This window comes from Rhinolophus sinicus, chromosome 6 (genome assembly GCF_057876585.1).
Source record: "Rhinolophus sinicus isolate RSI-liver-muscle chromosome 6, RSI-T2T, whole genome shotgun sequence".
In the NCBI taxonomy this organism is placed as follows: Eukaryota; Metazoa; Chordata; class Mammalia; order Chiroptera; family Rhinolophidae; genus Rhinolophus; species Rhinolophus sinicus.
In genome coordinates this window covers 40,523,326-40,550,280 of record NC_142506.1, presented here as the reverse complement: position 1 = coordinate 40,550,280, position 26,955 = coordinate 40,523,326, and the positions used below count along the sequence as shown (strand labels likewise).

The 26,955-nt window shown below is 38.5% G+C and overlaps 1 protein-coding gene across 8 annotated transcripts in view; it reads right to left on the bottom strand.

Moving 5' to 3' along the window:
• Window positions 1-14,033: 14,033 nt before the first annotated feature.
• RUNX1T1 (RUNX1 partner transcriptional co-repressor 1) overlaps window positions 14,034-26,955 on the bottom strand; it is a 183,518-nt gene continuing 170,596 nt past the window's right edge. For all 8 annotated transcript variants that reach the window (XM_074316318.2, XM_019718441.3, XM_019718440.3 and 5 more), the window contains one exon: window positions 14,034-17,935. In XM_074316318.2, the coding sequence (XP_074172419.1) occupies window positions 17,660-17,935 (276 nt within the window). In that variant the 3' untranslated portion in view covers window positions 14,034-17,659. The remainder of the gene's footprint in view (window positions 17,936-26,955) is intronic.

Genomic DNA, 26,955 nt, shown 5'->3' with positions numbered 1-26,955 from the left:
TTCCATTGGTAGCATTCGTTGATTGTTTCTAATAGCTTTTTGGTGGAGTCTTTAGGGTTTTCTATATATAGCATCATGTCATCTGCAAAGAGTGATAATTTAACTTCTTCATTCCCAATTTGGATGCCTTTTATTTCTTTCTCTTGCCTGATTGCTCTGGCAAGGACTTCCAACACTATGTTGAAAAGCAGAGGTGATAGGGGACAGCCCTGTCGTGTTCCTGAACGTAGAGCAAAGGACTTTCAGATTTTCACCATTAATTATGAGATTAGCAGAGGACTTGTCATATATGGCCTTTATTATGTTAAGGTATTTTCCTTCTATACCTATTTTATTAAGTGTTTTAATCATCAATGAATGTTGTATCTCGTCAAATGCTTTTTCTGCATCAATTGCTATAATCATACAAATTTTGTCCTTTATTTTGTTTATGTGATGTATCACATTGATGGATTTGCGGATGTTGAACCATCCTTGTGCCCCGGGGATGAACCCCACTTGGTCGTGATGAATAATCTATTTAACGCATTGTTGTTTTCGATTTGCTAGAATTTTGTTTAGGATTTTTGCATCAGTATTCATCAGAGATATTGGTCTGTAGTTTTCTTTTTTTGTGTTGTGCTTACCAGGTTTTGGTATCAGGATAATGTTGGCATCATAAAATGAGTTAGGGAGTACTGTCTCTTCTTCAATTTTTTGGAAGAGTTTGAGCAGGATTAGTATTAGATCCTCTTTGAAGGTTTGGTAGAAGTCACACTGTTTAAATTTTCCAATTCTTCATGGTTCAGCCTTGGAAGGCTATATGTTTCTAAGAACATGTCCATTTCTTCTAGGTTATTGAATTTGGTGGCATATATTCCTTCATAATATTCTTGAATGATCCTTTGTATTTCTGTGGTGTCCGTGATAACGTCCCCTTTTTCGTTTCTGATTTTGTTAATTAGTGTCTTCTCTCTTTTTATCTTAGTGAGTCTAGCCAAGTGTCTGTCAATTTTGTTAATCTTTTCAAAGAACCAGCTCTTTGTCACATTAATTTTTCTATTGTCTTTTGTTCTCTATTTCATTTCTTTCTGCTGTGATTTTGCTATTTCCTTTCTTCTGCTGAACTTGGGTTTCACTTGTTTTTCTTTTTCTAGTAATTTAAGATGTAACATGAGGTTATTTATTGGGGATTTTTCTTGTTTCTTGAAGTTTTCTAGAATTTTATTTAGGATTTTTGCATCGGTATTCATCAGAGATATTGGTCTGTAGTTTTCTTTTTTTGTGCTGTCCTTACCAGGTTTTTTGTATCAGGGTAATGTTGGCCTCATAAAATGAGTTAGGGAGTACTGTGTCTTCTTCAATTTTTTGGAAGAGTTTGAGCAGGATTGGTATTAGATCCTCTTTGAAGGTTTGGTAGAATTCACTAGTGAAGCCATCTGGTCCCGGACTTTTGCTTTTCGGAAGGTTTTGGATGACTGATTCAATTTCGTTACTGGTGATCGGTCTGTTAGATTTTCCAGTTCTTCATGGTTCAGCCTTGGAAGGCTATATGTTTCTAAGAACTTGTCCATTTCTTCTAGGTTGTTGAATTTGGTGGCATATAGTCCTTCATAGTATTCTTGGATGATCCTTTGTATTTCTGTGGTGTCTGTGATAACTTCCCCTTTTTCGTTTCTAATTTTGTTAATCAGTGTCTTCTCTCTTTTTATCTTAGTAAGTCTAGCCAAGGGTTTGTCAATTTTGTTAATCTTTTCAAAGAACCAGCTCTTTGTCACATTAATTTTTTCTATTGTCTTTTCGTTCTCTATTTCATTTAGTTCTGCTCTAATTTTTGTTATTTCCTTTCTTCTGCTGAGCTTGGGTTTTACTTGTTCTTTTTTTTTTCTAGTTCTTTAAGGTGTAACATGAGGGTATTTATTTGGGAGTTTTCTTGTTTCTTGAGATAGGCCTGTAATGAGATAAATTTCCCTCTTAAAACTGCTTTCGCTGCATCCCAATAATTTTGGTAGGATGTATTTTCATTGTGATTTGTTTCTATGTATCTTTTGATCTCTCCTCTAACTTCTTCTTTGACCCAGTCCTTCTTTAAAAGTATGTTGTTTAATCTCCATATATTTGTGTTTTTTCCCGCTTTCTTTTTGCAGTTGATATCCAATTTCAAAGCCTTGTGATCAGAGAATATGCTTGGTATGATTTCAATCTTCTTAAATTTGTTGAGACTGATTTTATGCCCCAATATATGGTCTATCCTTGATAATGTTCCGTGTACACTAGAAAAGAATGTATAGTCTGATGTTTAAGGATGAAGCGCTCTATAAATGTCAATTATGTCCTTTTCATCTAATGTGTCATTTAGGGTTACTATTTCGTTATTTGTTTTCTGTTTGGATGACCTATCCATAGCTGTCAATGATGTATTTAAGTCCCCTAGTATAATTGTGTTGTGGTCAATTTCTCCCTTTAATTCTGTTAGTAGTTGCTTGGTGTATTTCAGTGCTCCCTGATTGGGGGCATAAATATTGATGATTGTTATGTCTTCTTGTTGTACAGTCCCCTTCACCATTATGAAATGTCCATCTTTGTCTCTTGTTATCTTTTTCACCTTGAAGTCTGTTTCATCTGATATCATTATGGCTACACCTGATTTTCTCTGGGTACCATTTGCTTGGATTGTCAATTTCCACCCTTTCATTTTGAGTCTATGCTTGTCCTTGTAGCTGAGATGTGTCTCTTGGAGACAGCATATGGTTGGATTTTGTTTTTTGATCCAATCTGCTACTCTGTGCCTTTTTATTGGTGAGTTCAGTCCATTTGCATTTAGGGTGATTATTGATATGTGAGGATTTCCTGTCATTCTATCTTTAGTTTTCTGGTATGGCTGTGTCTCCATTGTTTCTTTGCCTTTTTGTTGTTGTCTATTCTTTCTGTGTGGTGGTATTCTATGATGTTTCCCTCTGTTTCTTCTTTTATTTCAGTATACATTTCAGTTTGGATTTTTTTTAGTGGTTACTCTTAAGTTTATGTAAAAGAAAGTTTGATATTTAGAGTATTCCATTTTCTTCAGCACGCTTACTTTCTCCATTCCCATATTCCAGTTCAGGCCTTTACTCTCCCCCTTTTTATGTTTTGGTTGCCACAAATTGTCCCTGTTGATGGTGGTCGAATAGCCTCCTTTAGTTTTTTTTGTAGTGCAGGTCGTGTATTAGAAAATTCCCTCAGCTTCTGTATGTCTGGAAAGGTCTTTATTCCTCCTCCATATCTAAAGGATATCTTTGGTGGATATATTATTCTTGGCTCATGATTTCTCTCTTTGAATAGTTTGAATATTTGGTTCCACTCCCTCCTGGCTTGTAGAGTTTCTGCTGAAAAATCTGATGATAATCTAATGGGCTTTCCTTTGTAAGTTACTGTCTTCTTTTCCCTGGCTGCCTTGAGGATTCTTTCTTTGTCGTTGATTTTAGACAGCTTCAATACAATGTGCCTTGGAGAAATACTGTTGGGATTGAGGTAACTAGGTGTTCTATTTGCTTCTTGGATTCGAGGGTCCAGTTCTGTCCACAAGTTTGGGAAGTTCTCATCGACGGTTTGTTCGAATATTTTCTCTGTTCCCTTCTCTCTTTGTTCTTTTTCTGGTATGCCCATTATTGTTATACTGCTCTTTCTGATGAAGTCAGAAAGTTCTTATAGAGTTCTTTCATTTCTTTGAAGTCTCAAGTCTCTTTTCTTCCATCTGTGTAATATCCAGGTTTCTATATTCGATGTCACTGATTCTTTCCTCCATCTGGTCAACTCTACTACCTAAGCTGGTTATTTCATTCTTAATTTCTTCTACTGATTTCTTAATCTCCAGAAATTCTATTTGGTTCTTTTTTAAAATTTCAATCTCTTTCGTAAAATGATCATGCTGTTCTTTGATTGTGTTTCTGAATTCATTTAACTGCCTATCTGTGTTTTCTTGTATCTCGTTGAGTTTTTTCAGAACTGCAATCTTGAATTCTCTCTCATTTAAGTCACATATTTCTGTATCTTTAAGTGCCTTCTCTGGAGATTTTTCACTTTCTTTCTGAGCTATCTTGTTGCCTTGGTTATTCATGGTGATTACTGGTTTACTATTTCTCTTCCTAGACATCTACAGGAACGTCTTCTGTAACACGTTAATAGGAAGCGGTCTTTTTGTTTTCCAGTACTTGTTGGTAGAATGTTTTATTTTTTCTCCAACTGCAGCTTATTTTTCTTGTCCCACACGGTAGTGCTATGTTTTCTCTGCACTATTCCAGCTTCTCACACAATGGAGGGATTCCCTATGTACGGGCTTCTCCTCTGTTAATAGTTCATCTAGGTCACAGGGCACAGTGTCCCGTTGGGTATGCGGAGAGCTTTTGATGTTCCAAAGCTCTTCCAGCTCCAGATTCAGAGCCCGTATGTTTTAGCAGTTCTGTTGACTCCTGCAGGGATCCACCCAGATAGTTGGGGCCAGGGGTGGGGTGAGTTGTGAGAGGTGGCCCAGAGCAATGGCGGCAACCACCACCACAGCCGGTCCTGCTTCCACAGCTCCCTCCCCTTTGCTGAAACTAGTTGGGCTGTGAATGTGTCTGTGGCCCACAGTTGTCAGAACAGCAAATATTCTGTTCTTTTGCTCTGACACTGCTACTGTTCCATTTCTAGCACCAGGCAGGTGGGGGCGGGGCGAGCTCTGGGTGGGTAGGGAGGGGGCGCCTTATCTCAGTGCCTAAGTCTTCCTCTCTCTGCTGGGCAGTGAGGGCTTAAACCACCATTTTCAGGCTTTTTCCCTGTCTTTTCTCCGAGGTCTCTGCCATGAGATTTGGGTTCAGCCGTGTTATATGCTGTCCCCTCAGCCCTGTGGGCCATAAGCGGAGCCCTAGCAGTCTGAGTTCTTCCTTTTCCTGCAGCTGCGGTAGTTCCGGGAATCAGCGAGCTCAGAGCACTGAGCTAGGTTTGCGTCCTGCGCCCGTGCCGCTCGGTCTCCGCACTTCTGCCTTTCCTCCTCCTCCACCCGCTCGCACGAATCTCTCACCTGTAGGTGATTTCGGTAGTGGGCCTCTTCGTCTTGCCTGTCTGCTGTGCAGGGAGTCCTTTGTGGAGTTTTTGTTGTTCGATTCGTTGTAAATTCCAGGGGAGCTTTACAAAGGCTCGCCTCACGCCGCCATTTTCCCGGAATCAGCGGATTTTACTGATTTGATTCATTGGGAAGGCATTTAATTGAAGAGAGGTAGTACACTATGCAAACATAAAGCTTCAAAAGTGGTTCTAATATGAGGTTTTGTGCTCATTAACTTTATAATGAGGGAAAGAATTTAACTAGTTTGTATCTCACTTGTAATATGGGTATAATGTCATACTTAATTTACTCTAAGACACACAGTCTTTTGCATTTTAACATATCTGAAATTGAGGTGTTTTATAACAAATAGCTCCTTTCAATCTCTGCTGGCCAGGTGGCAGTGTTGAGATATTTGCTATCACCTGTGTATGGGCAAACAAAACAGAATGGGTGGTGATGGAGACAGTAGAGCATTCCCTCTGTGACTCTCAAGGGCCTTTATCAGTAGCGCTGGGAGAATAAAAGATAGGAGTACTTATAACATGCTTAGACATACAAAGCATAAACATGAAATGGTAACTATAAGTTAGTTTTCAATTTATAATAACTACTTCTAAAAGTTATTTGGGGCAGACAGAGATTAAATATCTTGTCTAAGTTCATACATTTAGGCAAACTTAGTAAACAAATCGATTCTTATCCTATGCTGTTCTTAAACACTCAAACTCTTAACTGTCCATTTGCCCATGGGTGAAATAAGAAGTAAGGCCTAAGTGTGAAGAGTACAGAGAAAGCAGTGATTTTGTTTGTGCTACAGAAGAGAATTAAGTGAGACTTGGAAGCCAGTGGGGACTTTTTCCACTAGAGAGGAGCATCAGGAGCACTCTTGTGGTATAGAGGGTGTGGGCAAAGGCACAAAGGCAGGAAGAAGATATCTAATTGACCAATAAATACATAAGTATGACTGGTAAAGAGGTTTGTTGAGGAGAGTAGTGGTGTCTAGAAGTGGAAAGGAGGGAGGAGAATTAATTATTTAAGGCCTTGAATCTGGATCATGGAGTTCAGCCTTTATTCTGAAAATAACTGAGCTGATAATGAAGGTTTCTGAATTCATCAAATTTTAAAAGTTGCATTTGGGGAAGACTGGTCAGTTAGGTGTGTGTTTAGGGATAATAAAGAACTGAACTTTGTAAATGAAATACAAGGATAGGCAGTGGTAAGGTTTATTTCTACGTGAGGTCTTGTTTATGATAAGTGTGACAGAAGGGAAGGGAAAATATATTACAAAAGCTCATATAAATAAGTGTCTTGCGAAAGTGTTCAAATAAGTTTGGGAAATGTCAGAGTACATAAAACTACCTGATTATTCCAATGCTACTTTTCAGATCCTTTAAGGGATACAAATTATAATGTTACCCATGTGATGATCATTGAATGCTTTAAACATTTTTTCCACATGGGGTGCCTATTACTGACTTCTGGAATCAGAGTTCCAATGACCATAGTTTGAGAAATGCTGGGTTACTCATTAACCAAGCTATAGCTCTTTGATCAGTAGTTTCTATTTCAGCCATGGATTATCAACTTTTCAGACCTTTAAAAGCACATTTTATATTCAATTTAATATTTTTCGCTCAGAAACATAGGTGACCAGGTTACTGTAATTAACTTAGATGACAACTTTGTAAGAGCATTTTATGAAAGTAGGTAGTAATCACAACTGACATGATAGTGTGTGTAATATGTAGATGTATATATGTGTGTATGTGTACATGTATATGTATTTATGTGTGTGCATATATACTATTTATATTTAATTCCACAAAACTCAGTCATACTTATTATTTTATGCTTACTTTATGGAGACAGTAGTAAATAGCAGAATAGTAGAAAGAATTACCTTACTAACATTCTTCAAAGTCTTTGCTAAAGCTAAGAGAACGTAGTATTTCCTACGAAAATGGGCAATTGGCACTTGCCTTAATTTTACTGTCTGTGACTTTGTCAGCAAAATGCACAATTATAATAAGTAGAATCGAAAAAGGCTGCTATTGGTTTTTTTGCACTTCATCCTTCATCACACCTTCAGAAAATAGGTTTTAAATAGCAGTATACACCATCGAAAACAAGAGTTTGCAACAAATTTAATTGGGAATGCAAAAATCTTTCTCTTTGTCAAAGATAATATTGCCTCATTTTTAAGTAAACAAAGACTCAATGATTTATTTATTTACTTTTTACACACAGGAAGAAAGTCAAGCCATCATCAGAATCCTAAGGAGGGCTACTATTATGAAACACTCCCTCCCTCTGGCAAAAACAAAAACAAAAAACCAGCAATGCCTCATTTCTTATGTTTTGGCAAAATTCAGCGATATGTTTCTTCCCAAGCATGCCATGTTGGTCCCAGTGTCTATTCCTGTAAGAGGCACCTCTGCCAGGAATGTTCTCTCCTTCTGTCTTAGTCTATTTGGGCAGCCACAAAAATTACCACAGACTACATAACTTATAAATAGCAGACATTTATTATTTATGGTTCTGGAAGCTGAAAGTCCAAAATCAGGGTGCCAGCATGATGAGGTGAAGGCCCTCCGCTGGATCACAGACTTCTTGTTGCGTCTTCACATAGTAGAAAGGGTAGGGATCTCTCTGGGTCTGTTTTAAGAACATGAATCCCATTCATGAGTGTTTACCCTAATGACCTAATCACCTCCCAAAGGCCCCACCTCCTAATATCATCACTTTGGGGGTTAAGTTTCAACATATGAATTTCGGGGGCATGCACATTCAGACCATAGCACCTTTACACTGTTTTTCATGGCATCTTCTAGACCTCATTCTTATGTTGCTCCTACTGAGAACATTCCATGAAGCAAGTTCAGGATCCCCAGATGACTTATGAGCTGAACTGATTTAGAAACCTTTGTAGCCTCTGCCGCGTGCTCCATGATGACCACTTGCCTTCTCCAACCCTTTGGTCAGATAGGTTTAGTTTTCTAATAAGTACAAGGATCACGATGGTTTCATGTCATCAGTAGCCCCTAAATGTGGATGCATATCTTGCTTAGAAGGAAACAAAAATGTCTCATGTGGCCTACAAGGCCTTGTGGAAAAGAGGCAACTGCTTCACACTTCACTTGGCCTCAGCCCTGTCATCGTCTTTCTTACACATGCCACCATTGACATTTCTGCAAATCCTCCAGCTAGTCCCCATCTAGAAGCCTTCACACATATTGCCTCTGACTGGCATGCTCTCCTCCCAGATGTTCACATGGATCATTCCATATCCATGGTTCATGACTCCCTTGGAGTGACCTTCCAGGGCCATCCAGACTAACACAGTGTTACCCTCAAGCCATCACTGCTTATTTCCCTATCCTGCTTCATGGTTTTTTTTTGTTGTTGTGTTTTTTACTCCTAGCAATTATCAGTAGCTATTATTTAATTACTTGTTTATCTTTCTCTCCCATTGGAATATAAGCTCCAGGAGAACAGAGATTTATTTTATTCACAGTGTCCCTTTAGAGCTTTTGATTTTGTAGGTCAGCAGTGGGGCCCAGAAATCTATTTTTAATTGGCACAACAGGTTATTTTGAAGCAACTAAGTATAATAGCATTTGGGAGGGACTAATTGACATCCAATTTTCCCTAATACTGAAGTGGTGATTGTTGTTGTAGGTTTATTTTGTTATTGTTGTCCATTTTCCCATTCGTTTTTAAGAAAAGAAAAAACTCTTTCCAAGTCCAGAAAGCCCATGACACAATGTTGTGGTGATCTGCCAGGAATCATTTAAATAGTGACAATGATATCTGCAAAGGGAAATGGAAAGCAAGAACTCCCTAGAGAGATGGGATAATCTCCAAATAATTGAGAAACAATTGTATATTGAAGAAAGTATATGCACTAATTTGCTGGACCCAGTATATGAAGTATTATCATGGTCAACTTTTGCCCATTTTTAGCTCCTGTCACATAACATTTATGTGAAACTTTCCCTACTGTTTTCCTACTGTCATTATCTACATTATCATCACCAATTACTATTATGCTTGAAGGAAGTGGAATGGAATTTTCAATCATAATATCAACTGCTTGTAATATCAACTGGGTCAGAGTAGCTCTGGACTGAGACTATATCTTCTGGATCTTAGATATCTCTGCATTGTTGGAACAACTCGGGCAGCAAGTTGCTGGCAGACTTGCTGGCATCTCGGGGACATGGTGCCTGGACTTTGGTTCTGAGATAACAAGGGTGAACAGAGCTCTTGCTTTCAGTTTAGGATAAGCTTCACAGAAGGGCCTTCGTAGGATTTTAAGTAAGATCGCAAGTATGATCTGATAAAGTACTAATATAAAAGAAGGAAACTAGTTTCAAATATAAAATGGTCTGTTGTCTGTAGATGTAGGAGAGGAAATGGGAGACCTAAAGAGAGCAAAGAAACTCAGGTTGAGCAAGGCAGTGAGAAAAGGGAGGAGAGATGGGAATCCAAAGCCTAGAAGAACCCTAAATGCTCAGAAGTGAGACCATGAGGTCCTGACTACACCAGTTGACACTGTGGGCTATTATATGTCTGAAATCCCAAAGGATTTTCTAATGCCCTGCTAGAGGCATCCCACATGAATAAATTAACAGAGCACTGTAACAGTTAAGTATGTGTGTGTCACCAATAATCATAGTAAACCTGTCAGATAATAAATTGAACAGTTCCTGCACCCTTTTGGCATTTATATCCTCTGATGTTTGTATACAGTGGTCACACTGCCTCTTCATCACTGTCTGATCAAGCTGCATATAGTTTAATCTTCCCTCTGCAAAACATTGCTTCAGCCAGTTAAATTATTTCCCTTGCTTTCTGTAACTCAGGCAATTTGTTCATTTCTGGAAAAACTGGCACCACATTATTCTAGCTATAGACTCAAGGTTGTATTTACAATTAATTTTTATTGGGTGCTAACTGGGAGCTTAGTCCTGCTTTAGGCACTGAAAAGGGCTGCAGTAGCCATTGATTTATGTAGGTACTGCCATGGCATCTAGGCAGCCATGTTCTCCCCACTGCCTCATATTCTCACTGTGTAATTTATCTCTTTCTTGACAGTGGAATACAGAACTACAAAATGAGAACATTAGCATTAAGAAGTAAAAGCAATCCCTATCAAAATCCCAAAGGCATTTTTTAAAGAAATAGAACAAAATATCATCAGAATTGTTTGGAACCACAAAAGACCCCGAATAGCCAAAGCAATCTTAAGGAAAAAGACAAACAAATGAGAAACAGAAACTCATAGACACAGACAATGGTTTGGTGGTTGCCAGAGGGTAAGGGGGGCGGGGGGCGGGGGGTGGGAGATGAGGGTAAGGGGGATCGAATATATGGTGATGGAAGGAGAACTGACTCTGGGTGATGAACACACAATGGGATTTATAGATGATGTAATACAGAATTGTACACCTGAAATCTATGTAATTTTATTAACAATTGTCACCCCAATAAATTTAAAAAAAAAAAAAGAAAAAAGAACAATAATGGAGGTATCATACTTCCTGACTTTAGCTTGTATTACAGTGCTACAATAATCAAAACAGCATGGTATTGGCAGAAAAACAGACACACAGACCAATGGAATAGAATTGAGAACCCAGAAATAAAACCACATACATATGGACAGATAATTTTTGACAAAGAAACAAACAACATACAATGGAGAAAAGACAGCCTCTTCAATAAATGGTGCTGGGAGAATTGGAAAGTCATGTGCAAAAGAATGAAACTGGACTGCTATCTGTCACCACGTACCAAAATCAACTGAAAATGAATCAAAGACTTAAGCATAAGACCTGAAACAATAAACTGCATAGAAGAAAACATAGGTACTAAACTTATGGACCTTGGGTTCAAAGAACATTTTATGAATTTGACTCCAAAGGCAAGGGAAGTAAAAGCTAAAATAAATGAATGGGACTATATGAAACTTAAAAGCTTCTGCACAGCAAAAGAATCCATCGTCAAAATAAAGAGTCCACCAACTGAATGGGAGAAGATTTTTGCAAACAGTGCCTCCGATAAGGGGCTAATATCCAAAACACACAAGGAACTCATGCAACTCAACAACAAAAGAACAAACAACCCAACTGAAAAATGTGCAGAAGACCTGAAGAGACATTTCTCCAATGAGGACATACAAATGGCAAATAGACATATGAAAAAATGCTCAACATCACTAATCATCAGAGATATGCAAATAAAAAACACAATGAGATATCACTTCACCCCAGTCAGAATGGCTATCATCAACAAGACAAATAGTAACAAGTGTTGGAGAGGCTGTGGAGAAAAAGGAACCCTCATACACTGTTGGTGGGAATGCAGACTGGTGCAGCCATTATGGAAGGCAGTGTGGAGGTTCCTCAAAAAATTACGAATATAATTGCCATATGAGCCAGCAATCCCTCTCCTGGGTATCTACCAAAAAACTCTGAAAACATTTATCCATAAAGAAATGTGTGCTCCAATGTTCATTGCAGCTTTGTTTACAGTGGCCAAGACATGGAAACAACCAAAATGTCCTTCGATAGATGAGTGGATAAAGAAATTGTGGTATATTGACTCTGGGTGATGAACACACAATGGGATTTATAGATGATGTAATACAGAATTGTACACCTGAAATCTATGTAATCTTACAATTGTCACCCCAATAAATTTAATAAAATAAAATTAAAAAAAAAAGAAATTGTGGTATATATACACAATGGAATACTATTCGGCAGTAAGAAAAGATGATATAGGACCATTTGTGACAACATGGATGGATCTTGAGATTATAATGCTAAGCGAAATAAGTCAGTTAGAAAAAACAGAGAATCATACGATTTCACTGATATGTGGTATATAAACCAAAAACAACAAAAGAACAAAAAAAACAAATGAGAAAAACTCATAGACACAGACAATAGTTTAGTGGTTCTCAGAGGGTAAGGGTGGAGGGGAGTGGTAGATGAGGGTAAGGGGGATCAAATATATGGTGATGGAAGGAGAACTGACTCTGGGTGGTGAACACACAATGGGATTTATAGTTGATGTAATACAGAATTGTACACCTGAAATCTATGTAACTTTCCTAACAAATGTCACCCCAATAAACTTTATTTAAAAAAAAAAATAAAAGCAGATATTCTTTTATCCATCTGAAGTTTCTCCCCCTTCAAATGCAATTTTTATTATAGTAAAATAGACAATTATATTGTATTGATCTTAAGGAGTTCTCATAGGCTTCCCATGTATAATCTTGAAGTGTTTTCAGCAAATGTCATACGAACGTGAAATTTCCAAAAGCAAACTACCAAATTACCTTGGCCCTACACCCGTTTCTATGAAGAGGAGAAATGGGAAAAAAAACATTTTTTGTATTTGTCTGACACAGTTTCCCCAGTATGACTGAGAACAGATTGGCCAGGGACAGATTTGAGCAAATACAACTTTATTTATTCACCTTGGAGTAAGGGTTTCAACACCTATACAGAATAGTACGCCTTTGTTCATTCCCTCCACACCCATTTCTGAAAAATAGCTGTACGTTCTCTCATGGCAGACACATTGTTTTATAATGGTATAAAATACATCAACACCACCTACCAGTCTCTGGATTTTGCTAATCTTTCATGTAGACTACAAAGCATTTCCTCTTTGTCCAACATAACCACTTGCATGAAAACAACACAGAGGTGTTTTCAAGATCTATTTAAAAGGGAATTACTTCAGTGGGTCTCATTTCTGTTCATGTCTGCTAGTTTCTGGCCTGTTTGATTTTGAAGAGAAAAAAAATACATTATCACTTTAAAGGATAGGCAACATAGGTCAGGCTGGCCTGTCTTTACTAAAATAGGTCATTAACTACCAAATTAATTTACCAACCCTTTCACAGTAGGGATGGGTGGGGAAGGGGGGGTGTTCATTATTAACTTAAAATTGTTTTGTATTTTTTTTCACTTGTGGGTATTGCTAAGTTCCTGGAGGAAGAAATGTGATAAAAGTTATATTTCCCAGGAAGACAAGTTAGACAAGGACCAAATGGCACAAGGAAGAAGCTAAATAGATGGTTTCAAGCTACCCTCCCACTTAACCGGCACCCACCATCATGCCCTCTCCCCAAACACAGGTTTTTGCGTATGTTTTGACCTCTTGTTCTTTGCAACTACTTTTCTGGCCCATAAAGTTGGGAACATTCAGGGTGAAGAGGTATTTCTGCTACAATGTAGTACACACATTAGTAAAAACAAAACAAAATCCTGTGTCATAAAAATTACACATGAAAATTAACAGGGTTCATGGGGCGGGGGACAGGGTAGGGGCTTCAAATTCTAACCAATTTTACAACTAGAATGTGAAAAAATGGGTGTCAGAGGGGATGCTTTGGATGGCCCAGCAAAGTTGGAGATTACCACAATGTAACAATGTACAAAAACAAGAGTGAAAATGCTGGCATCTTTTAGTTAGAGAAGGATGGTGGACAAGGCAGATGGAAGCAAGCTCTGCACCATCTGCCACTCAGATGTGCCTGAGGGAACTGAACAACAGAAGAGCCAGAGCCTCATAAGGTTAGGATGAACCGCTCTAGAAAGATGTAGGCACTCATTGCTAATTTTATCAAAAACACAGCCCAACGGGCTTCTGCTACCTTGCTTATGCAGCAGCTAAACTAAGCAAATCAAGTTCTCCTTTCCTTCGGAAGACTGTAATTCTCCTCCCACTCTTCCAGCTCCTCTTGCCTGTGTAACACCCCCCCCCCCCCCGAACTAACATGACTTTGGCATTATCCTGACTTCATTTCCTATTCACCAGTCATGGATGAGCCAATTCCTGTTACCCAGGCATGCTTTGTAGCTGAATAAACTCTACAGATGTGCTTCAGCACCTCCAAGGATGGACTCCCAGGTCAGGGCCACTGGCTGGACAGCCATGGCACACACAGGATAGGGGAGGCAGAGAATACAAATTTTTTAAAACGTTTTATTACACAGTAAAGAATACAACAATACCTGAATCATACTTTAAAGATTCACAGGTTGACAGACCATACATTACAGTCCAACTAAGGAAAAAAGGATAAACAAGAAACCACAGTTCAGACATAGTAGACTTAAAAGCTCAAGAGTATGCTGACAAAAGCATGATGCCTAGATCCCACCCCCCAGTGTTAGTCTACCATTAACTTGTGGTACATGTCTGAATTAAGTATTGCACAACAACTTTAATTTTTCACAATGTCGCAGAACCCATAATATTTTTAAAAATTACTTCAAATCTGCATTTCAACAGTCTCCAATTATTTTCTGTCCCTTGAGGAATTCGGACAACATGGAGTCACTTTCTTTCCCTAAGTATTCCAGACGTAGGCATGCTTTGCGTAAGTAAACCAGCCTTGAAATTTTTAAATCCCCAAGACATGCACCTACACATAAAAAAAAAAAAAGTGAAAAAAAATTGAAAAGACAGGTGGTCCTGTCACACACATTCTCATGACAGAGAAAAGAGAAGAGTCAGAGACAGAGATAAGAGATAGAGGACGCCCTATTCCTATCAGCGACCACCATTCGATTCTATCCAATGAAGATAATTTTTTAAAAATGTGTTATACCTACAAATTATACTCTCACATAGCCTGTACATAAGTGACAAGCAGAAAAGGAAAGTAACAAAAGTTTTCTTTTCTTTCTCTTCTTTAGGTTTATGAGGTCTGCATTGTTACCAAGAAGTGATATGGTTTGCAGCTGTATGAGCTTAACTTTTGGTATCCTGGTTCTTTTGTGCCCATTTGGTTTGACTAGACCAGTTTTTGTTAGCTACTGGTGCAATATACATGCTGTCAGAGGTAGAGTGAAAGTTTTTGCCACTGAGGAGAATGTAGCAAAACAGGAGGAGAGGAAGAGGAGGAGGAAGAGGGAAAGGAGGAGATAGATAGAGCTCAGAGTCAGGGATTTTTTTTTTTTTTTTTTTGTATTTGTTTTACTCAGGGTGCCCTGAATTAAAAGTAATGAGACGTACTGTACTAATCCTTATTTTACACACTAGTGTTAAGAATAACAGTGCTGTTTCACATACATCACAGCTTCTAGAGATAAAGACGTGTGGGTATGACATACCTCATTTTTGGGATTATTTAACCCTTCGTAGCCTAGAGCATATAATAGCTCTGTAAGAAAGGACTGTCCAGTGTCATAAGCAGACTAGAAATCAGAGTGAGGTCAAAAGATTCTGGGAGCACCATGATAAAATATAAACCATTCAGAGCCTGGTTATGTGCTTTCATTTCACTTTAAGCAGGTGTGCTGGCAGAGACTTCTAACACGCAGATAGATGTATTTATTTGTTCATCAGAACTTTCTAAACTAAAAAGCCATTTAGAAAACACAGCACCGAAACAAAATTAAAACCAACTTGAATATGAAAATACGGGAGAAAAATGCTAAAAAGTTAGGTTTAAGAAACTTAATGCAGATTTTGGATTGCTTCTATGCAGATACTGAAAAGCCATTTAAAACTCTAGCTAAGGGCTACATCCAGAAAAAAAAATCTAATGGATCATTTTAGATTTTTCAATAAATGCCTGGTGTGTTTATCTATGTGGAGTAATGTCTTTCCAGCCTGGAAAACTTTGGTTGTCTACACTGCCTGCAGCACTGCTGACTTTCCCTAAAGCACACAACCACATTTGGGTGACTGTTTTCAAAACTAATAAGTAGTTCTGGTCTGGACCCTGGACAATGAAGGGTTAGTGAATTTACACTATACCTGACTGAACATGTTTAACCTGCTGATCATTTGGAAAGTAGTACTGGTGCTTTTCAAAATTCTGATTTTGGTCCATCAGATCAGTCTTTGGCTGACTTCCCTTTTTGTAAGAATACTGTATAACCTGGCATTCAGCAGTGTTAAAGCTGTCAGTCTACACCTCAGCATTTGGAGCTCTAATGACTTTTTTTTTTGTAAAATTAGAACTACTGAAACAACCTTACAGCAATATGCATGCACTGTCATTTATTTTTAAGTAGGATATCTTGTTACTTTTTAAAAAGAAAGTCCCAAATAATGATATTTAAAAAAAGAAAAGAAAAATTCCACTACTACTCTATGCTACAGCAAAACTTGGTGAAATGGCTCTAGCATATTAAAAAAGTTTGCTGGAAAAAAAAAAAAGCATGCCTAGGGAGTCATTGTGACAGTGCAAAATACATTTATATACATTCCCTCTTACAAAAACACCAATATGTTAGCATTCCGTGAAACATGCTGGTTTTCAGGAAAAAATAAAATCCTATAGAGAATGAAATAGCAGCTCCGAAAGATAGCCTTTTTTTTCTAGAGGACAACCAAAAAAGTCCCCCCTCCCTTTTTATCCCCCCTGAACTATTAGAGAAATATCACTAATACATACAGATATAAAAGCAGCATAGAAAGATACAGGTTCTCACCAACTAGGAATAAAGAGACTAAATGTGGGCATATGGTTAAACTACAATGCATCTTCACATTTGTCCAACACATTTACAAGAAAAACACCATTTGAAACCTCACAGGACAGAGTGTTTTAACACCAAGAGAACTACTAGTTTTTAATTAAAAATCCAAACAGGGTGAGGTTGAAAAAATTTGGAAAGCGGCTGGGGCTGGAGCCACCATTTTTTGAAAATTATTTTTCAATATAAAATGAATGAGCTGGAATAGACCCAATGTCTTACTCTGTGGAACCTTACAAAAGTGAAGAAACGTTGAAAGGTTATTTAGGGCAGCTGGCTGATGTCAAAGCTGTCAGAATGCTAATTAACTGCAGGCTGTTTCTTAACTTGTGTGTGTGTGTGTGTGTGTGTGTGTGTGTGTGTGTGTGTAAAGGAGCCTTTTGTATTATGGCATTTTCTTCCCCTTGCTGCTGTATTCATGCATCCCAGTGCAAACATCCTTTCATTTTTCATTCTGTTGACCTGGATATCATTTCTTTTTAGAAACGGGAAAAAACTGAATATCTGTTTCTCCTTCCAGTATGCTACACATTTGTGTGTTTTGTAGCGGGTCTTCGAAGTTCAGTTAGCATCCATAGATGCCATTCATCTTCTTGTTAAAATGTCTACTGCTGTAGCCAATGCTCATGCCCTTGAGGGTTTTCCTCTTTTGTCTCCCCCATTGTTATATATCAGGAACATTATGACTTTTAATATTAGCATTTTGCTTTCAACAGCAATTAGCAATCTCTTGGTTTGCTGTTTGGTAAAGCATCGGTTAATGAGGTCATCTAGTTTAAAATCCCAGCTACTGGAAAATAACAGGGAGGAGGTCAAATCTATCATTTCATGTTATATTTTCTGCTCTCTTTTCAGTTCTCTAAGGAAAAGATATCTTTGTTATCCACAATAAGTCATTACGACCCGTTACTGGCCTTCTATTTTACTACTACCTCAAGATACGGTTAGTACTGTATCTCTTGATGAAGTACTGAAATAGCATAGTTCGTCTATAAACAAACAAACAACAACAACAAAAAACAACTTTGAGCATCTGAGGATGAGGAATTGGTTTCATGTTGGTTGTGTTGTCTTTCCTCTGACAGTTTTGAGTTTACATCTAGCGAGGGGTTGTCTCTATGGTGGAAGGGGTCCCCGGAGTAGTTGACCTTGGGGTGGCTGCTGGTGGTGTGTCCATCGGGCTCCCAGCCCCACTGTTGGGCGTGACGGAGGAGCTGACCGCAGGCGTGTCCCCCTGCTGCTGAGCCTGCAGGGTCTGTCCACAGATGTGGTGGTGCTTTTCCCAGTCTTTGTGCTGGCAAAATGAGCCACAGTATCGGGCTGTGTTACAGCCGCTGCAGGTTTCACTCGCTTTACGGCCACAATTCCAGCAACTCTAAAGGAGAAGACAGAAAAAGTGAAATCCCAAATTAATACGTTATCCAGAACAAAGTCTAAAAAAAATGTCCTAGGCAGCTGTCATGCAGGGATGTCCTGCCGGGTCTCAGCTCCCACTCCCCACATAAGAATGCAGGATATGGTATGGTCAAAGAGGAACATCCACGGAGCCATAGATGGGGGAGTCACTATATTCTCGCTGGCAGCAGGGTTGGAGACACAGGAAGCAGGAGCCACACTATCCGCAACCTGCCGTCCACTTCTCTCTGCCAACCAATCCCACTTGCTAACTGCAATCCTCCATGCTAACTGCAATCCGCTCTTGCCAGCTCAGCCACCATCTTCTTGCTAGCCCCCATTTTCTGCTACCATAGCCACGGCAGTTATATTAGTGGCCAATGGCTCACTGGTTACAGCTGACGGCCAACTAGCCATAGCTGATGGCCATCCAATCGCAGTTGATGGCCATTTACTACCTGAGCCAGCACCTTTCCACATAAGGCCGAGAGCCTGGAAACTGCTCTCCTGGCTCTGATCCCACAGCAACACTGACCCTTTATTATCAAGAACTATGTGGTAAGAATGAAAAACCCAGGTGTGTGTATGTGTGTGTACACTAAACACACAGAAAGTGCAGGTTTTGGTGTGATGACTGCCCAAACTTTTCTGCCAACAGTTAGTATGATATTAACAAACTGGCTGAAGCTCCTTTCCAGTTTTACTATAAAATCTGTTCTTTTTAGGTTTGGCTCTCTTCATATCTAAATTCTTTGTTCACCTATACTAACATTTGTTGTATCTAATTTTTTTTTTTTTTTTTTTTACCTTCTAATACCAATATCACCATGTTCAGATGTAAATATATCACTCTGGGCAGAAGCTTCTTCCTTCTAGATACTAATAAAAATTACAAAGGAATTATAGAACCCTATATTAGATTCAAAGAAATATAATGACGAAGATAGAGGATTCTATTCACTGCTCAATCACAGACTAGAGAGAGCGAGCAAGACATGTATTTAGTTCTTCCCATTGTCATCAGTTATTCAGTGTACCTGATATGCAAACTCAAACTATTCCCTTGACTTCAACTCCCTAGAGGCTAGAGTCCTTGGTTTGTTTGTTCTGTGATATGCTCTAAGTACCCAGAACAGTGCCTGATATACAGCAGGTGCTCAATAAATATTTATGAAATGAATGAATCTGACTACACCTAATTTGGCTTTGAAAAACTAGAAATACTAAACCTGGGTAAAAAATGAGGATTTATTTGTACACAATACATTCCAGCTGGTGGAGTTCCTTTGCAGCTCATTTGCACCTCAGAAACTCTGAGTAGTCCAAAAAGTGGAACTAAAAACTTAGACCCTAGCAAGCCCACTGCTAATGTCTGGTGCTTTCCAAGAAGTGAGGAAAGCCCAAATGAGGTCACCTCTGAGATTTAAACTTTGAAATAAACACACTGAATCAGAACACAACATACTAGAGACAGAAGATCACCTGTGTGGGATAGATCCTAGGGAAGGAAAGGAAGGACAGGGAGGAGACTGAAAGTAACAGGGCCCACAGGGTCCTTCTAGGAGGGGTGAAACCTCAGGAAGCCAACTTAAACGTTTGTACAGTAGTTCCTTTGGTAAGATCAACCCCACTGTGAAATGCTTTATATATAGTGATCTTATCTTTGTGTCTTATTCTTTATCTTCCTTGATTTTGATTTTTCTCTGGCTATAATCTGGTAACTCCACCCAGCTGACAGTATGTGTGTGATGGTTGTGTCACAATTAAAATACATTTTTGAAACCCTGATATATTAATATAAAGATATTAAAAATATCTCCTCTGTGTTCCCTGCATTTGTTTTACTTTCAGCATGCTGGTTGTTTGGCTTAAGGTGGGCTCATAAGCCTACTGAAAATACACCACTGGATTGTCAGCCCATTACCCTGATTTGTATGGCTTTACCACTGTGCAAAATATGCAAAGGGATTTTTAGCAGTCATCCTAACTTTGCTAAGAAACAACAGGGCTCCTAAAGTTTCAAGGGCTGGACGCTTGTAAATTAGAAAACTCTGGTTTAAAACTTTTAGAAAGAGTCCGGCTCTACATTCTTATATCTTTACCATTCAGAAATTATGGATCAATGGAATGGAAAAAAAAAAAAAGGTTCAGTAGGAGGTGAACATAGCTGAGGAAATCTATGTTAATGTCATAAATAAAAATGAAATTAAATTAATAATCAGTACTTGAACAAATTTTTTTCTACTTTAACCAGGAAATAACTCAAAAGGTATATACTTCTGACCAGAGGCTTCACTGCCATAACTAGAAGCCCTTCTTTCTCAAAATTAATTCAATTGCTTTGCATGTACAAATGAGCCCACAAAGATGTGAACAAACATGGGCCTGGCCCATCCTTCAGAGTAGTGAGGTATGACATGGTACACAGAATGAATTTTATTTTCTTGAGGTTTAGCCACTTAGAATAATGCCAGCTGGATCCTGGAACATACTCAGCAAGTAAGTGAAACTATATCAGAAAATTCCTATTAGAGAACATAGACTCAGATCCAAAATAATACTTTAAGGAAATTAAATATCTAATCTGCGTCAAGTGGCTTCTTTAGGAAATACCCTGATGTGAGTCCTATCTTCTTTCTGGCAGAGGTACATTTTGGCAGACACAACAGTGGTAACTGCCCAGTACTCAATGCCATCTTCAGATTGAAATCCAATCTAGGCAACCTTCTCAATTTAAACTGATTAAATACACACATTCAACCAGGTAATTATAGATGCATGTGTTGGGGAGTGGAAAGAGGAGGCAGAATGGAGACTTCTTATTTTTTAAAGTGTTTTCAAAGATAGGAACAATTTTACAAATAAAAAAGTGGAATTGTGCCAAATATAGAAACAGATGTTTTGGATCATGAAGCTGCTGGGAACTTAGCCTTCTTGCCTAGCATGGCTGCGTTCTTACCCAGGATTCAAGGGCTCTGGCTAGTTTTACCTCTAGTCCCATTCCCAAATTGTTCAATCCCATTGATTTAACACCTAACACTGGGACAAAAACAACCTTTAGCTGTAGGAAGGGTACAACAAAGAGCAATTCAAATGATCTAATGGGAAAAAAAAACCTACATATTTTTATTGCTCTTGTCATTGTATTGCAATGAATGAGCAGGAAACCTTAGCACAAGTATTCAACTAACAAAATACTCCAAAGTGCACATTTCTTTTAAAAAGCTCATTAGAAAACAGACAAAGTAACTTCTATTAATATATTCCTCTTAGATGGCTCTACCGGATTTCCTGTTGGCTAATCCATACCTGCAAGACTGATGATGGACCAGTGGCACTCAGCCCCTGAACAATCACACTTCTGGGAATAGTGGAATGTGCAGAATCTGTAAGTACTGTAACCTGAATCATTTTAAGTTTTTAAGCTTTCTGCTGGTTCATAAAGGTGGAAACTACAAATTGTGTATAATACCCGTGGTATATCCATAAGGGCAGGGATAAAGGTGGTCATGGTATAATCTAATTTTACATTTTTCAATTTGTGTTTTTTATATTCAGGCTAGTATTTCCTGATACTTGCTCTATTTATTTGTTATCTATTTTATTATTTTTTAAAATAACTGAGCTTCCCTTTCAGTCCCTGAAGGAATGATGCTGGTGACTGAATTACCACAATAGTGTATAAGGCTCTAGAATACTATTTCATAGCAAATTTCATTCCTAAACCTCATGGTACTTCAGTCTTCCCTTACTTGTGATAATATATTTCCTTTTTGGCATAAAGAATATTTTATTCCCTATTTGAAAAATGAGAATCAGTCTATTGACCAAAGTTAGGCTAGACTCAGATGAAGAGTATGAGGCTGAACACAATGCTCCCCTTTGCTAAGTATATAATACTACAGATTGAAGTGAAATGATGGATTGAAGTTTTTGAATGCCAAAGCTGCATGTCAAAGATTATTGATATTTTGTTTCATTATCAGCAATTCTCTTCATCCCTAAGAATAAAACTATTTATTTCAACTTGTTATTTTAGATATACAAAGAATGGCCTTTCTGCCCTACCAGCAAAATAATATCTATTCTGGTTCTTACTGTTAGAAATTCCTTTTCCAAAAAAACAAATCATTTCCTCCTGAGTTTCTCCATATTTTACATACCCACACCTAAATCCTCCAGAAAAAATTCTCACATGCAAAGGATGCTCAATAAATTAAGTAGAATGTTGATAATTAAAATTCCCAAAATGAGGGGCCGGACCAGTGGCTCAGGCGGTTGGAGCTCCGTGCTCCTAATGCCGATGGCTGCTGGTTTGATTCCCACATGGGCCAGTGGGCTCTCAACCACAAGGTTGCCGGTTGCTGCCGCTGAGCTCCCTGATGGCTCAGTTGGTTGGAGCACGTCCTCTCAACCACAAGGTTACCAGTTCGACTCCTGCAAAGGATGGTGGGCTGCGCCCCCTGCACCTGACAAAGGCAACAAGACCTGGAGCTGAGCTGCGCCCTCCACAACTACGATTGAAAGAGCAACTTGACTTGGAAAAAATCCTGGAAGTACATACTATTCCCCAATAAAGTCTTACTCCCCTTCCCCAATAAAATCTTTAAAAAAAATCCCAAAATGAAAAGGACTCTACAGAAGGTATTTAAATTCACATTAAAGCTCACGTTACATTTGCATTGCACTTGACAATTTAAAACCACTCTCAAATACATTACATAGCTAAGGTTTGATTCACCCAGATCTTTGGACTGCAAACCAAATACTTTCCAAAATGCCACATTCTGTCAATTTCTTAATGCCTGTTTTGGCAGGAATAAGGTTAGAAGGGTGCTCCTGAAAGCAAACAGAAGTTGGACCAGGTAGTTGGAGCACCAAAGAAAAGGTATCATGGTGTGTAATGGAAATGGCTTCCAATTTTGAGTGGCTTCAGTCAGCCTTTCTTGGGTTTCACTTCCATCTACATCACTTAGTGGCTTTAGAACCACAGGCAAGTCACTTAACCTCTTAGGGCGACAGTTCCTGTAAAGCAGGAATAATAACTGCAGGGTTATTCAGGATTGTATCAGTGCTAAGCACCGTGCTGATATTTAGTAGGTCCTGAATAAATCGCAGGAACTAACACCACCTCCTCCTTTTGGCACTGGCTGAAAGAAAACAATCCTATATACATTCTTTATACAGTACAACCTTTAGAATTAGAAAGCCTGTGGCCCTGTGCCTCCCCCCCAACAAGAATTGACAGCTACACAGAGGGAACATTAGCTTACTTCCCCTTTTACTTCATTAGTGACCAATAACCTTTTCTCCACCCTCATTGTCCTCAGACTTTCTGAGGAGTCACCACTACTGACCATTTTCCCATCCTTCCTTTTTAAACCGCCCTATTGAAATTCCCTCTGACTTTGGTTTTCAAGATTAAAATTCTGATTTTTATACTTTAACTTCTTCCTCTTCTGTTTGTTTGGCAAGGGAGGAAGCTGACATAAAGACAGTATACTTCCTTTCCCACACTTTCCCTTGTCAGATTTCGTGGTTTCAATGATCAGCTGTAAGAAAATAACTCTCAAACCTGTTTTTCCAGGTCTCATTTCCTTCCTGAGCTGCAGTCTCTTCCTTTGAGCTGCCTGCTCTGTAGCTCCATCAGGATGCTCCTGTCACCCAGTCAGTTCTCCCTAACTCTGACTCTTGTGTGGTCCACGTCAGTGTGTTGACTTGCCCAAGCCTGTCATATTATTGAAACTCCTTTCTTTAAGTCTCTGCAACCACTCAATGCCATACCCCACCTACCTTGCTTCCATGGTCTCTCTTCCTTCCTTTCCAATCTCATGGTTAGTGTCCAAATTCCTTCCCCGTCCTTCTGGTTAAAATGGCTTCTTAGTTGATTTTTCACCTTTCTTACATATATACACTGCTCATTTGTAAGGTGACTTGTTTATAAAATACTTCTACTCATCTTATTTGCACCTCTCAACCACTTTACAAGTGGGTCACCTAAACATTATCCCAGTTTTACAGATGAGAAAACCAAACCTCCAGGAGTGAACCACTCAAGATTATTCCAAGTCTGGTGCTCGACCCGTTATACCATGAACATTTATAGATTCAAATAGCTGGGCTTTTAATAAATGAAACAAACAAACAAACAAACAAAAATCTTAATGTAACACAGAACCACAGCTCACATGCTCTGGGAGCTCCAAATTATTCTGGGGATCAACTGGACTGATCAGATCATGAGGGCTTTAACAGGAGCCATGCTTCAAGACCTCCGTGTAGTAACTATGTAGTAACTACATTCTACACAGTCCACTCGGGAGGCATTTTCACAGTTTGGACCATACTGCACAGGTTCCACTAATTCTAGAAGGAGTAATCAAAATAAACCTCTCAGAGTGACTTGCTCACACTATTAGAGCTTAGCAGGTTCTGGAAATATAAAATTTAAAGATACAGTCAGTGTTTCTACATATGTGCCACAAAACTGCCCAACTTTGATATATACTGTATAGCTCTGCACCTACGTAGGAATAATGAATAAAGGCTGATTTAATTGGGGGGAAATATCACTTTGGTGGCTTAAAGCTCAAAACTGTCAGATCAGTACAATTATTTATTATCTGTTCTATGCTCATTTCCAGTCACTTGCTTTGGTCACCTATGCTAAAACAAGTTATGAATCTCAAAGAAGAGATGTTGCAGGTTGTTTTGAAATAGGCCCAATCTGACAGTGTTCACTGGAAAAATATGTATAAGAACTGGAAATCAATAAGGAAAAATAAAAAACAGTTTTAAATGGCCAGATTTGGCAAATTTCCTTTCTTTTGATTTATGCTACTGCTGGCATTACATTCTTGGTGAAATATGTAATATACTATAAAAAGAGAAACTACAGAAAACATCATATTGCTTAGATGTCTGCCCAAAGTCCAACATCATTCTGTTACAATAATGATGATTATTCTATAAACCCAAGTAAAGTTAGCGAACTAGGTGAGAGTAATAGTAAGGAAATCCAATGAGGAAACAGATACCCCAGTACACAACCAGGAAAAAAATTCCCACGACTGCTGTATGGCTACTTAGAGGTGGCCTGATAGGCAGACAGCCTGGGCTGAGGTCTAGCTCACACTTAACTGCTGAGAAACCATGAGCAAAGGCCTAACATCCTCAGACTCAGCTTTTTTCAGTTGCAAAATGAAGACAACAGTACTGTCTACTCTACCTGAACTCATAGGAATGAGCGAAAGTATAGAAAGCAATTTCTTTCTTTTTTATTTTTAAAATTTATTGGCGTGACAATTGTTAGTTAAATTACATAGATTTCAGATGTACAACTCCGTATCACATCATCTATAAATTCCATTGTGTGCTCACCACCCAGAGTCAGTTCTCCTTCCATCACCATATATTTGATCCCCCTTACCCTCACTTACCATCCCCTGACCCTTTCTCCTCTGGTAACAACTAAACTATTGTCTATGTCCATGAATTTTTGTTTCTCATTTGTTTGTCTTGCTCTTTTGTTGTTTTGGTTTATATACCACATATCAGTGAAATCATATGGTTCTTTGCTTTTTCTGTCTGACTTATTTCGCTCAGCATTACACTCTCAAGATCCATCCATGTTGTCACAATGTTCCTATATCATCTTTTCTTACCACCGAGTAGTATTCTATTGTGTATATATACCACAACTTCTTTATCCATTCATCTATCGAAGGACATTTTGGTTGTTTCCATGTCTTGGCCACTGTAAACAAAGCTGCAATGAACATTGGAGCACAAGTGTCATTATGTATAAACATTTTCAGATTTTTTTGGTAGATACCCAGGAGAGGGATTGCTGGGTCATATGGTAATTCTATTCATAATTTTTTGAGGAACCTCCACACTGCCTTCCATAACGGCTGTACCAGTCTGCATTCCCACCAACAGTGTATAAGGGTTCCTTTTTCTCCACAGCCTCTCCAACACTTGTTACTATTTGTCTTGTTGATGATAGCCATTCTGACTGGGGTGAGGTGATACCTCATTGTGGTTTTGATTTGCATTTCTCTGATGATTAGTGATGTTGAGCATTTTTTCATATGTCTATTTGCCATTTGTATGCCCTCTTTGGAGAAATGTCTCTTCAAGTCCCATGCCCATTTTTCAGTTGAGTTGTTTGTTTTTTTGTTGTTGAGTTGCATGAGTTCCTTGTATATTTTGGATATTAGCCCCTTATCGGAGCCACTGTTTGCAAAAATCTTCTCCCATTCATTTGGTTGCCTCTTTATTTCGTCGATGGTTTCTTTTGCTGTGCAGAAGCTTTTAAGTTTAATATAGTCCCATTCATTTACTTTAGCTTTTACTTCCATTGCCTTTGGAGTCAAATTCATAAAATGCTCTTTGAACCCAAGGTCCATAAGTTTAGTACCTATGTTTCCTTCTATGCAGTTTATTGTGTCAGGTCTTATGCTTAAGTCTTTGATCCATTTTGAATTAATTTGGTACGTGGTGACAGACAGCAGTCCAGTTTCATTTTTTTGCATGTGGCTATCCAACTCTCCCAGCACAATTTATTGAAGAGGCTGTCTTTCCTCCATTGTATGTTTTTAGCTTCTTTGTCAAAAATTATCTGTCCACATTTATGTGGTTTTACTTCTGGGTTCTGAATTCTATTTCATTGGTCTGTGTATCTGTTTTTCTGCCAATACCATGCTGTTTTGATTATTGTAGCCCTGTAGTACAAGCTCAATTCAGGGAGTGTGATACCTCAAGTATTGTTCTTTTTTCTTAAGATTGCTTTGGCTATTCGGGGTCTTTTGTGGTTCCAAACAAATCTGATGATTTTTTTGTTCTATTTGTTTAAAAAATGCCATTGGGATTTTGATGGGGATTGCATTAAATCTGTATATTGCTTTCGGTAATATGGCCATTTAAACTATGTTGACTCTTCTACTCCAAGAGCATGGAATGTCTTTCCATTTCTTTGTGTCTTCTTCAATTTCTTTT